Here is a 13900-nt window from a genome sequence, read left to right on the forward strand (position 1 = left end):
TTTTCTGAACTTTACTTCAACTTTACTGCTTTTAATGTTTTCCCAGAGCTTGAACCTAGATTCATTTGCTCTTATCATTGTATATAAGAATAACAAACAGACAGGATGTGTTCCATCACTCCCCACTCTTAGGATCATACCATAACAATCTACACCACAGAAAATAGCCAGTCATTAAAAGGCAAGGACGGTTCTCACGGTTGCCATCTTTGGTTCCTTAACTTTTTTTTTTTTTTTAAACATCAGTGGGAACTGAAGTAGCAAGAGAAATTGCCGAGGAGGTGGGCACTAAAAAGTTCAGTTCTGCCAAATACAAGACCAGCAGTTTTAATCACAAAAGTCCTGATTCTCTATCTCTAAATTAGATAATAGAGAGGGGACTCTGCATTACTCCGTTAAACCAGGGAAAGGATAGACAATGCCTCCCAACTTTCATTTGAGATGAAAAACAAATTGTGAGAGAAAGTTTTCTTTGTTTTACAAGTTTTGCAACTTAAAACAAAAAGAGAATGAAAACTAAGCAAATTTAAAAGTGATAGAACTGTGAAGCTCTATCCCCATTATAATTTACCTCACTGACATTATTTCCCAATGCATGCATATTTCTTTTCTATTTTTTAATTTATTGGGGTGACAATTGTTAGTGAAATTACATAGATTTCAGGTGTACAATTCTGTATTACATCATCTATAAATCCCATTGTGTGTTTACCACCCAGAGTCAGTTCTCCTTCCATCTCCATACATTTGATACCCCTTACCCTCATCTCCCACCCCCCCAATTCATATTTCTAAATCAACCTCCATTGCACACCATTCTCCCCTTCTCCATATAAATGCTTTACTTGTTAAACTAAATTACTTATAGTTCTCTGAATATATCATGCTGTTTTATACCTTCAAAAGTTTTGTGTGTTTTTAAATTTTATAATACTTTTCCCCTTTTCATCTTACTAACTCTTGTTTTTTCAGTACATGGGTCACTTTCTCCAGGAATCTTTAGCTGTCCACTTAGCACGCAACTTACTTTTCTGTATCCCTTAATTTCCCCTCTAAGTCCTTTAAGTCAACGGCTTGTATGATTTAACAACATGCTATAATACAAAGCATTGCTAGTAGCAAGTGTTCAAATGCTTGCTGAATGAGTTCTAGCCATTCCTAACTACTTGTAGTTCCCAGAGCAAGTGAGGTTTTCTGTCTTATTCTGATCTCTCTTCCTGACTTTCCTTCTCTTCCCTCTCTCTCATCTTTACCGGGTCAGCTCAAACTTGTCCTTGGATCTGAGCTTAGATTGCACTTCATCTGACAAGGCTTCATTTACACCAAGACGGAATTTGTGACCATCTTCTCTTTGTCTCTGGCTCCTGTGCTCATTCTTTCTTTTGTACTTACCACACTATATGGCAATAGTATGCTTTTGGCCCATTTCTTCATTAGTAGAACCAGGGACTTCACCTTATTCCTGTTGGATCCCTCGCACAGCACCAGGCACATAAGTGAACAATGAATGACTAAATCACAAATTAATAACCACATCCTCAGATACCATTCTTGAGAAGTAAACCTAATGACTCCCACAAGTCTTCAGCTAGAAAACCCTCCACAAGCACTATATCTGGTATGTACAAGGAACTTGAATAATGTTTGTCAAATGACAGAAAAGGGGTATAAAGAAGCTCACAGTGGAAAGAAAGTTCTAGGAAATTTGGAGATCACAAGCCCTTTGACTTCAGTGCAACTTGGCCTCAAAATCTCTTAATTATGGGTCCTGCCCAGTGCCATCCAAGTACACATTAAAATACATACGATGTGGAATGCTGCTGTTTTGATTGCAGATTCGACACTGGGGGTTCCTCACAGGCTGCCCAGGCACATGCTCCACCAATTTGCAGTACATTTCAGGTCCTTTTTCTCCACATGTTGCATTTGTGGTGATGAGAGCGTTAGAAGCAAGATTCAAGACCGCAGGAAATAAACCTGAAAAAGAGGGACAAATGAAGGTCTGTGGACCAGAAACAAGGTGGTATGATTTTTGCTGCATTTTAAAATAAAACTAGGTAAAATATTTTTCAGAGCATTCAATTCACCAAAAATGAAATAATCAGTGATGAATATGTGACTTAAATGCAATACAAAAATAGCATGTTTTATCAAATAGACATTTCCTTTTTTTTCCTTTCTGGGTCTTTAATATGGAATCTAAAGCTATCTTCTTAATTATTACCTTCCAATTCTTAATTGGAAAGAAGGTCTCTTCTCTAACACAGATTTTTTAAAAATCTTCTATTTATCTTATTGCAAAAGTCTTATCAAATCTTCCATCTTCCATTTTAGCTATTTGAAATCTAGTAGTAAACGATAATCATATGCAAAGATTTTCCAGAACTATGCATCTATGTTCTACATGGTCATTTTTACGCTCTAATTATTTAATGTAATTGGTTATTGTTAACTTCTTTATATCCAGACTGGAAAAGATAGAAAATAATGCAAGATTTTGGAAAACCACTTTGTACTGCCTTCTATGCTACATAGCCATGTTACACAACAATATCATACCAGCAACAAGTACTCATAGTAGTCCATTATCATATACCAGAAATTATTTCTTAGAGAAATAAAAGTGTTTGGTTTGCTTAAAAACAACCTCAGAGTCCCATTTCAGTGCACAGCTGGGAGGTCTTTCATTCTATAGGAGAGACCAACTCAACATTTTTACTTTCTATGACTGACCGCCAATTCTGCTTCACACGTGTCTAGCATGTGTTTGCATTTTATAGACCTCTTTTCATGACAATATAGTAGAGTCACTGAGCAGAAGTCACTCTTTAACTGAAAACCTCATCTTGGAGAAAGTGCATTAGAGATTATAGATGGTTTAACTCAACTTATGAAAAGAACATTCTAATAACCATCTAGGTGGTCTCTGTTCTATACACAGGCCAAGTAGGTCCGTATCAATTCAATCTTTGACAAAAAGTCCTTTACTGACTAAATTGTATGTCCTGATGCTTTACTGAGCTCCCTGAAGTTTTGAATTTATAAGTATTTTCTGCCTTTCCTTCAAAACTTAGCACGTGCTGGGCACAGAGTAAGCACTCAATATATTTGTGAAATGAATGATATGATCCATACTGGCTTCATAAATGTTCTGCATCTTCTGAATAATAATAATAATAATAATAATAATAATAATAATAATAACAATAGTAATAGTATTCAGCATTAGTGAATGTTTATAATGTACCAGGGACTATTCTAACATGCCATGTCTGCGTAGATTAATTTGCTACCCACAACACCCATCTGAGCAAATACTACTATTACCCCTATTCTGTTAAGATATTCAGTAACTTGCCCAGGATGACAGCTAGCAAGTTATTAAGCAGTAGAACGATGATTTGACCCCAAGCAGTCTGGCTCCAGAGTCTATCCTCTTAATCACTATACTGCTTGGTCTCTACAAATGTCATATGGAATCTACATAAACCTAGCGTTAATTTGTGGCTGGTTAACCTTAGAATTTCAGTGAAAGAAATAATAGTACAGCAACAAAAAACAATTCTAAATCATTTTAATCTCTACTGTAATCACTTTCAAAACTTTCAAAGAGGTAGCTGAATTCATCATGCCAGGAAAATACCTCAATTCTCATTGCAGTCACACTCAGGGTCTCCCGAAAAGCTGCCTTCAAACAATATTTTCTCTCTTCCCTCCCTTCCCACAACTACTAGTCACTAAAATTCCTCTGATTCTGCTGTTTCAATCGAATCCCCCATCACCGCACCAACTGCCCTCTTGCCTTGTGCTTTTCTCCAGCTCATAGTTATTTGAAGTTCCCAATTTTTCTGTTTTTCAGGAGTTCAAACTTACTCTGTTTACTTAATTGCAGTCACTAATTCATTCTTCCTAACAGATGTATCTCCCCCAAGCCCTCACATTATTGCTATGCTCTAACCCCCACTTAATGAGACATTTTGTCAAAGTGATGTGAGGTCATCTACTATGATTACTGGTCGGAAAAATATTATCCATTCAAAAGATTATTATTTATTTCATGAGGAAATGTAGTGTTTTATAAAAAGTACAGTACTTCACAACAGTTAGTTACATGTTTTTTTTTGTTTTACCTGTGTATTTAAGGCTTATTGCAAACAGCTTCAATTCTGTGAACTTTGTCACGTTACAAATTTTAAAATAATTTGTCTTCAGAACATTGTCTCTTCACCTCAGACATTTTATTTTCTAGGTTAGTAAATGAGATATGACTAAATAAGTAAGGTTTGTCTATTTACCTTTCTCTTCTGTAATTCATTAGCATTTTGCATTTAAGTATAAAATTATTATTATTTCATCATATACGTGTTGAACACATATAATGCCAGACACCATAAAATACTTGGGAATGAAAATACCAATAAGACAGGCTTATTGTAGGAAGTGATCTTGAACTGCATCTTGAAGGAGAAACAGAAGTTGATTTGGTAGAAAACAGAAAGAAAAAGCAAGCATACCAGGCAGAGGAAATAGCAGATGAGTATAGATTTTATTCTGAAAGCTTATGTGGATGTTGAGTGACTGACAGAGTACTTGAATTTGTAATTGCTCTAACCTTGTTAAATTATGTGATTGTATATATAGATATAGATATGGAGATGGAGATGGATATAGATATGGAAAAGATACAGATATAGATGCATATAGATTACACACAGAATATACTTAATGGTATATATATATATATATATATATATATATATATATATACACACATATATATGAACACAAACCACTGCCTACTGGTCACTGTTGCAATCTGTTTTCTGTGGGATTTTTTCCAGGTTTTTAAAATTTTAATTCATAGGATAAAAGCAAAAGTAGTGAACCCTGTTTTTAAGAGGCTAAACTTTATCTCTCATCTTGCTGGCCTGCAGGATGAGTTTAGGTAGGTTAGTTCCTTCTAGCCCCTTCAAACAAAGCCAGCTTACTTACACAAATGCAATCTCAGGCAGGAGCCAACATTTCTAAAATGGTGCCAGGATGTTGTCAGCTTTGCTCTGTGATCCTTATCTCCTCCCTCACCTCTGACTAGTCCTGAGCTTGACTATAACCTTGGGGTCTGTTTTGTAGTTATGGGTAAGAATCCCTGTGCCCTGCTTTGGTGCAGCCCTGTGGGACCTGCTTTGAGTTGGCCAGTCCTGCACTGTCTCAGATCTGAGTAATCATGAAAGAGGCAAAAAGGGGGAAATGGTTGGTGAAAATTATTTTACTGTATATTGTGTGTTCCAAAAGTATAGAATTGAATTACATTCCAATTTTCCCACAGAATTAAATGAATAAAATGTGAGCAAAATGAAATGGTTATAAGAGAATTACAGGCATTGAAGTAATATAGATTCAAAAACGACTTCATATTCATTAAATAGTATGATGCAATCTCTAGTAATCCCACTGCATAGACTGTATTATTCTCATTTTAGAAATGAAGAAAGTGCAGCTCAGAGAAGATAAACAATATGCACAAAGTTATAAATTAGTAAGATTGACAACTAAAATTTGAACTCAGCACTTTAATTCAGATTTACTCTTATCAAGGAATGAACAAGAGCCAAAACCTCATCCTTAGTAAAGCTTATTAATTTCCACATTAAACAAAAGTAATACCTACCCGCTCCCCACACCTTTGTTCCTTCATAGAGTTTTTTAATTAATAAACTAAAAATATTAGTGAAACATATTTATGGGGGTGGCTCTTTCCATTGATTTGTTTCTGTTATACTTATTGATCATGTATTCAAAATTAACCTTTTCACAATTTAATTGCCTTGCTTGTGGTCAGGGAACAGTTGCTTTGTGAAATTTTATGAGTTATTTCACTGTTTATTTTAAAAAATCAGTAAAGTGTATTTGTCAGGAAAGGTCCCCAATTAGTTGCTAATGACCACTTTGAAGAGTCATTCAATATCTGAGCTTTTATTGAATCTTCAACAGGTTGTGTTTTAGACTGTAGCCCATTTTCATTATATATTAAATCTATTAGGCTTTATCTATTTATTCTCATTCAACAGCAGCAGAGCAATATTTATTGCCATATACAATATGGGTTCCTTGGTTAAGATTATATAAACGTTGCAAGTGTAAATGAACTACAAATAGCTGGTAAACCTTTACAGAGTATTGACTCAAGCCTCTTAATTCAATTTGAGGTCATGTAATTTTAATGACATAAAAGCCACTCATCATTATCCACACAATTATAATTGACTTTTATTTTCTGAATAGTAGCTAAAGTATATTTAGTTGAATTTGGGGTCTATGGAACAAAGTCGGAACAAAACACAAATTATATTTATTTTTCATATGTCATATATTTTTAATAAAGATTAAAATATGTATAGTACATAGATAATATGTTTTGTTCAGACATATACACATTTAGTAAATAGACTATTTAGAAAAAGGCTAAGTTTACATCATATGAAAAATAAAAAATTTGTTATACTATGGCAAACATTTAGAAATTCACCCAATTTTCATTGTTTTTATTTGGATGCTTTTATGCTATATATGCTTGCTCAAATACTGTATTATGTGTATAAAAGTTTGCATGATTTTGATGGCTTGCATTCTCAAAATCCCATATTCTGGTTTCACATGACAGAAGCATTTTTAAAAAAGGCGTGTGGCGATTCTACTTATAGTAATTGTGGAGTAGCTCCTATTGGAACAAACCTCACAGAGATAACAGCTACGAATTAGGAACAAAAGATCCTTTTTAAAAACCCCAAATACGGGAAGACATTGGAGAACAACCCAAAACAGGTAAAGCAGGAAAGCTGTGGATGCTCAGAAGAAGGAAAATATTGGAAGTGCCCCCGACTGTACCATGGAAGGTGGCTGAACCTCAAATAGAAAATTGCAGTTTCACTTTTTCTTTTTCTTTTTTTAACTGTCTTGAAGAACCAGAAGACAGAACTAAGAGCAACCCATAAGTGTTGTAAAGTGAGGAAACAATACAGGAGGCGAGGAAGCCACAGAAAGGGAGTCTCAAAATACATGCATAAACTTCCCAAATCCCTCACTGATGGCAGACCTACATGTGTCCTAGGCAGACTCCAAGTACCCCAGTTGTGTCTTAGGCAGACTCCAAGTACCCCAGTTGGTGCTAGAACAGAGATCACAGTTGCTGTATTCCACAGGAAAGAAAAGAGTGTGGAATCTGAGCCCAGACAAGTTAAACAAATGATATAACACAAAAATGAAAGAAATACTTATTCTTCAAAAGAACGTTAACAGAATCCCAAGCTTCTACCATGCATCATTGACAACATCCAGAATGCAATAAATATATATTATATGTACGTATGTATGTATGTGTGTGTATATACACATACATACACACACATACACTAGACATACAAAGAAATAATAACGCCACCCATATTTAGGAGAGAAGCAGTAAATGGAGGCCAACAATGATATTAACCAGATGCTGGAATTAGCACACAAATATTTTTAAGTAGCTTTTATAACTGTGATCAAGGACACGTTCAAAAATGCTTATAATGAACAGACACATATGAAGTCTCAGCAGAGGAACAGAAACTACAAAAGAAATACCAAACATAAAATCTATAACTAAAAAAATGCATCATCTAGAACAAAAAAAGAAAATCACTGCATGGGATTAATGGAAAATTGGAGATAACAGAAGAAAGTATAAGTAAACATGAATATAAATCAATAGACTTATTTCCTAAGTTCTTTAAATACATATTAATGTTTAAAGAAAAAATTATAACATTGCTTTGAGGGCCAGATTCAATGTATTTTGATGTAATGCTCATGACAATTTTAACAAAGGAATGGGTGGAGGGATCATGGTAAATGGACCTATATATTTGCAAGATCCTTATGCTTTACATTAAGTGGTACAATATTAAAAAGATTGACAACACCAAATGTTTATAAGATTGTGGAGTAACTGGAACCCTATTCCATTCTTATTGGGTATGCAACTTAGTACAACCACTTCAGAAAACAGGCATTTTGAAATAAATTTTAACCTGGACTGACCCCAGGACCGCAAAATTCCACCCTTAGGTAAATACCCAATAGAAAGGACAGTATATGTCCATGAAACAGCCCAGGTATCCCTAAATGTGAGAACTGATACAGAAACTGTGGTATCTTCATACAACAGAACACATTTTGCATTAAAATGAAAACCTACGGATACATACAACATGACTCTCCAACACATGATGCCAAATAAAAGAGGTTTTATTTACCAAAAAACGTGCATGCTCCATTATTCCCTTATATAACCTTTGAGAAAAAGCAAACCTAATCTACTGGGAAAATAACACAGAAAAAAAGAATGGTTGACTTTAGAGGTAGAGACTGACTGGGAAGAAACATAGAGGATATTTCTGGGGCAATGCTAATATTCCACTAGGAGTTTGTATTATACAGGTGTATATACTTTTACAACTCAAATTCTACACTCAATGAGTGAATGTTATGCCTAGTGAAGACTTGAGCATTTCACAGTAGGTAAATTTTGCCTTAAAAAAGAAGTAAACCATTATTGAATTCTAATTAACGATATTCATGATGAAACGCTTAGGCAAGAAGTTTGCAATGGATCAAAGTTTGAGACAGATTTGTGGATAGTTATGCACAGATGGATTGATGTGTGATAAAGCAAATAGAACAAGATGCTAATTTTTAAATCTAGATGTTCAGTATTTGGGTGTTTATTGTGTGATTCTTTCAACTTTCTGCATGCAAGAAAAATTTCTTAAAATTTGGCAAAGAACCTATAGAAATATTATACATATATATGTGTAAGTATATACCTGTGTAAATAACCATATATACATATATGTGCATATACACACATATGTGTGTGTGTATACTATATACTAGGGGTGCAAAAAAATGTATACACATGACTTGTACTCATCTTTTGTTATTGGTCTATATTGAGTATTACAATTTTAATACAGTTTTTCCCTTTCTTAAAATGTGTATACTTTTTTGGCATACTATGTGTGTGTGTGATTTATTTCAGTCTTTGGCTTTTATAAGTTGTGGATATCAATAACAATAAAATATTAAATTTATATTTCTTAAATCAAATGTAAAAACAGGTTATTGGATACTAAAAAGGAAAACTATCTTTTCAATCCCATTCAGAATCAGAAGAACCAAGCAAAAAAAAACACTGGATTAGCAAAACAGCCAAATGTCTCTGTAAGACAACTGCAGGCCAGAAATCAGTAGGTGGTTCTGTTTTCCTTGTACAGCTTTCCAGTCCTTCCAGCTTTTATTTCATACAAATGAAGAACTTTGACTTAGAATCAGTTTTCATACATAAGTGTTGTCTTTTGAAGAAACTCTACAAGTGAGTCAGAGAGGAATGCATCTAACATAAGGGTAGGTGATCTGCTGTGTGGAACAATTCATACCAGTTCCTTAGGCTTTAGGCAAATGTTTTTGTAGGCAGTGAACTAGAAGGTTGTTATCTGGTAGAAAAAAGAATTCAGTTCAAATAAACCTACTTATAATTTTACAAATGAAGAAAATAATTCCAAAACCTAAATGGCACAGCCAGTTTTCAAACACAATTACTGTAAGTCCAAATGAATTAGAATTAATTTTAATATTAAAGATCTACACTGCCTCAGCTTCTCTCCCTGATCTAAACGAAAACCCTTTTCGCCTCCTAAATCATTCCTGAGTTTTGTGCCATCTAGTTCTCCTTTTCCCTTCTATATGCACTCACAGGCCAACTTTCATCACAGTTTTACAAGTCCTACAATTTATTTCAAAATTTCTCCATTTTAAGAAATCACTCCTTCAATGTTCTTAATGTAATCAAAGCCTTAATTTCCTCTGACAATGACACTTCTGTAGCTCTCCTCAGTGGATCCTGGAATTATTGGGAGAGGAAAAGAGGCCTCCTTCCGGCTTCCACATGCTGCTTTCTAGTCAGTTCCATTTGCTGAGAATCGTAACATTTTTACAAGTCCCTATCATCCACCCTTTCACATGCTCATTTCCCTTACTGACTGACTTCAAAGCACCAGCCACAAAAGTATTGGTAACTGATTCACATTTATCTTTATCTTCCAAGTTTCTGCTATTCTTACTAAATAGGTGAATATTCTTACTAAATAGGTGAAAACCAACATTAAAAAAAAAAAATGTTATTCCACAGAAACCAGAAAACATTAAAAGGTACTTTGAGGACAAATATGTCATACTTCTCATCATTGTAAGATTTTTGCTTCCAAATTCTTTTTGTCTCTAGGTTAACACTATCTGTCTGTCTGTCTGTCTGTCTATCTATCTATCTACATCTATCCATCTATCAATCTCTCATCACCATCATCTATACTTTTATATAAGGATATCCTATCCTACTGTACATCTACTACAAAGGTATCCTAACCAGTCCTACAACATGACTCCACTTCCACACTGCCACAGAAATCAAGGGCCTAAACATGAAGTCTGATTAGGTGACTTTCTGGGTCAAAGACCTCTGTGAGTCAGCTGTTGCCTTTGGCATAACAATCAAACTCCTTGGTTATCTGAACATTTATAATCAGGCCCCTATCTACCTCTCTAAACTCATCTGTCTTCATCTTCTTTCATGCCTTCCTAAACATCCAGTGTACTGACATATTACTATTTACAAATAAACCAGGGGCTTTGAAATTTCTTTGTCATGCCATTCTCTTGTCTGTTATACACAAAATGTTTTTATTTTTTTATTTTTTAACATGATCATCTATTCATCGTTCATGGCTCAACCAAGCTCAACTATCCGCTTCTCTGTAAAAGTGTTTCCAGGTTTTGCTACACAGAATTTGTTGTTTCCTTCTTGATGTCTACACAGCACTTAGTTGATATTTCATTATAACCCTCATCACACTGAAACTTTTAATATCTTTCACAGGGATCTCTAGTCTATAATAACATTATTGAGTCCAGAGATAACACTAGTTAGTGTGTAATAACACATTTAAATTTATTGAATGAGAATAAATACGTGCATTTGTATAATGTTTCTGGAGAGAAATCTGGCAAACAAAAGCTATTAAACTAATCAGAATCTTAATTTAGTGGAAATGTAGAACTCTGTTTTGGTTCTCTAGCTCAGTGAAATAATTTGGAAAAAAAAAAAGCCCAAGCTATTTGAAAAATACAATAGACCTTTATCATTTATTGGCTGTCCAGACATCTAGCCTCCATTTCTATTACTGGGTAACTGGCCTTGTATCTAGTACTGAGGGTTTGCAGTACCCTGCCAAGGAAATGGGAGGTAAGATCTGTCTTCTGCCCTCCCTTTTTCAGTTTGAGCATGTATGAGTGACTTCTTGGGCTCTGAATCTTGAGCTTCTGAAGTACAGAACTGGGGAGATAAGGAAAATAAGATCGTGATGGTAACCGAGATAATAGTATCAGTGGGAGTGGGAGATGAAGGGGTGACAGCAGTGTCTGCAAAGAGATCCTGACTAGATTATTCAGGCAGTGAAACCTAGGAATGGCCTTGATGTCTGTGCTCTCCTGAGCCTGGTTTTCAAATATTTCCAACAATTCAGCAAGTTATGTGATATATTTCAAATACATTTCTGCTAAACACTATTGGTGATTTCTGTTGCTTAGGATCAACAAGCAGATGGAAATAAAGATCATATGTTATCATTACATAGTATCCCCCCCACACTCACAGACACACACCCCCTACACACACACACACACACACACACACACACACACACACACACACAGAATGAAGATAGGAAGATCAAGAGAGAATAACTTTATTATAATTGACAAAATTGATAAAAATGTATACAGTGGCTTCACTTAAACATGTGTAGGATAAAATATGAAGGAACAATAGTAGTGACGACAATCACAATTTCTTACACAAAGACCCAATACTTAGAGAATGATGAAAACCAGAAGCAGCCAACGTTACTTTAAAAATTCTGTTTCACGGTGAAAGTTTCCCTCTAGTTATCTTTTTTATTTTCACTGTGCTCTTTATTTTGATTACCTTTCACTGTGCGCAGTTTGGTAAATCATCATTTTAAAATGACTGCAATCTAGTTCATGTCTTTAAAGAAAATCTTTCTAATGTAGTCCGGCAAAAATAATTTATACATTTTCTTGTTTTATCAGTTTAAATATTAAACCAAATAAAGATTGTGGATTATCTGTCTTCACTGCCTGTGCCTCGTATGTTATAATATTTTTGTTCATAGAAAGAATGATGTATGTTTAATATTTGTGGACACCATATACATACTTTAATTTCATAAGAAATGTTTCTTATTAACTTCTATAGTCCAGCTTGCAAAGACACTCATGAAGAGAATTGATAACAGACGGTATTGGAGACTTCCTATGGAAAAGTCATCAGTCAATAAAACAATTCTCTTCAATATATTCAATTTTTAAATAATTTTTTAAAATCATCATGTATTGTTTACATGATCTCTTTTCTTCTCTCTCTCTCTCTCGCTCTCGCTCTTGCTCTCTCTCGCTCTCTCCGTCATCCTACTCTTGGTACACAATATTTCTCCTGCTTGTTCATGCCAAATACCTATGGCCTCTCAAAAGAATAAGAGAAACCTGTCTGTTTGAATGTTTCTAACTTTCCATTTCAGTCTTGTATGTCTGTGGAGCATTTTTAAAAATACTCATGCAAGCAAACAGAGCTGTTTGCGAGTGCCTCAGTATTTGAAAGACAAGATAACCTGCCGATTTGAAATGTTCTAAGACATGTCAAGGAAGAAAAGGAAATACTTGTCTGTTGAAATTCTGAGCTATGTGGCTGTGTAGGAACACATTGGTGTAAAGAAAAAAAAGGGGACAAAACAAAATGTTGCTGAAGAGAATGATTTCCAGCTGTGCACTACACGAAGTAACTTAATGCTCTTGATCCATGACGTGGATGCAGAGTTTTACAGAAGTAGAAAATCAGTCCAATTTGAGCTAATAGCCATCCAGACACAACAATGCTTGTAAGCTGGGGAAAAAAAAATAATGCTGAATCCAGTTGTTTAGAAGCAAAAAACAAACAAACAAACAAACAAAAAAACACAGGAGAGCATGTATTCTAGTCCTAACTCGTGTTTACAGGCCTTTCAAATCTGTCTTCTATTGTTCCTTAATTCTGTCCTTTTCAGTTTCCAAAATAAAAGGGTATTTTTGGAGAATTCTCGGTTAGTTTGGTCTCTTCTTTTTAAATCAGAAAAAGTAGTTCATGTTCCTCTGTGGAATTAACTTTTAAAATTATTTACTCTGTTCCTTCCGAACAAATTCAGATGAAAATTTAGGTATTTTTATTGTCATCAGAAACAAACCGGATGTAAACATACTTGAATGGATCTTAATCAGGTTTTGCTTATAGAACATCAATACTTACTCTACATAGCAGATATTCTGACTCAAATAGACTATGAGGGCCATTATGAATTCAAATTCCATCTTAGCTGCTTGGCCCAGCCAAGCAATATAAGATTTTATTAACTTCCTGACAATAGATATCATTGATCTAATTAAGACAGGATTACATCATGAATTTGCAGTGACCTAAAATATACACATACCTAAGAAAATAACTACCATTATAACCCATATTTCTGGTAAGAACACTAACAGATACACCAGAAGAACATAACAGTGCATTATCTATAATAGTGAATGCAAGTTAAGGCATTTGTTTTCAAAATTCCTCAAACTCTTCCAAATATTCCTTTGAAACTAACTACCTTATGCTTGGTAAACAGAAGCTGACTACACTATCTTTCAATAAAGATAGAAAAATGAATAACTTCTTGAAATGGAAAAAAATTAGCAAAAAATCCTACCTATG

At 34.5% G+C, this 13900-nt stretch overlaps 1 protein-coding gene across 7 annotated transcripts in view; it reads right to left on the bottom strand.

Annotated features, from left to right (window-relative positions):
* LAMA2 (laminin subunit alpha 2) overlaps positions 1-13900 on the bottom strand; it is a 521442-nt gene that overhangs the window by 388495 nt on the left and 119047 nt on the right. For all 7 annotated transcript variants that reach the window (XM_074333566.2, XM_074333563.2, XM_088795458.1 and 4 more), the window contains exon 2: positions 1807-1977. In XM_074333566.2, coding sequence (XP_074189667.2) covers positions 1807-1977 — 171 coding nt within the window. The remainder of the gene's footprint in view (positions 1-1806; positions 1978-13900) is intronic.

This window comes from Rhinolophus sinicus, chromosome 2 (assembly GCF_057876585.1).
Source record: "Rhinolophus sinicus isolate RSI-liver-muscle chromosome 2, RSI-T2T, whole genome shotgun sequence".
In the NCBI taxonomy this organism is placed as follows: Eukaryota; Metazoa; Chordata; class Mammalia; order Chiroptera; family Rhinolophidae; genus Rhinolophus; species Rhinolophus sinicus.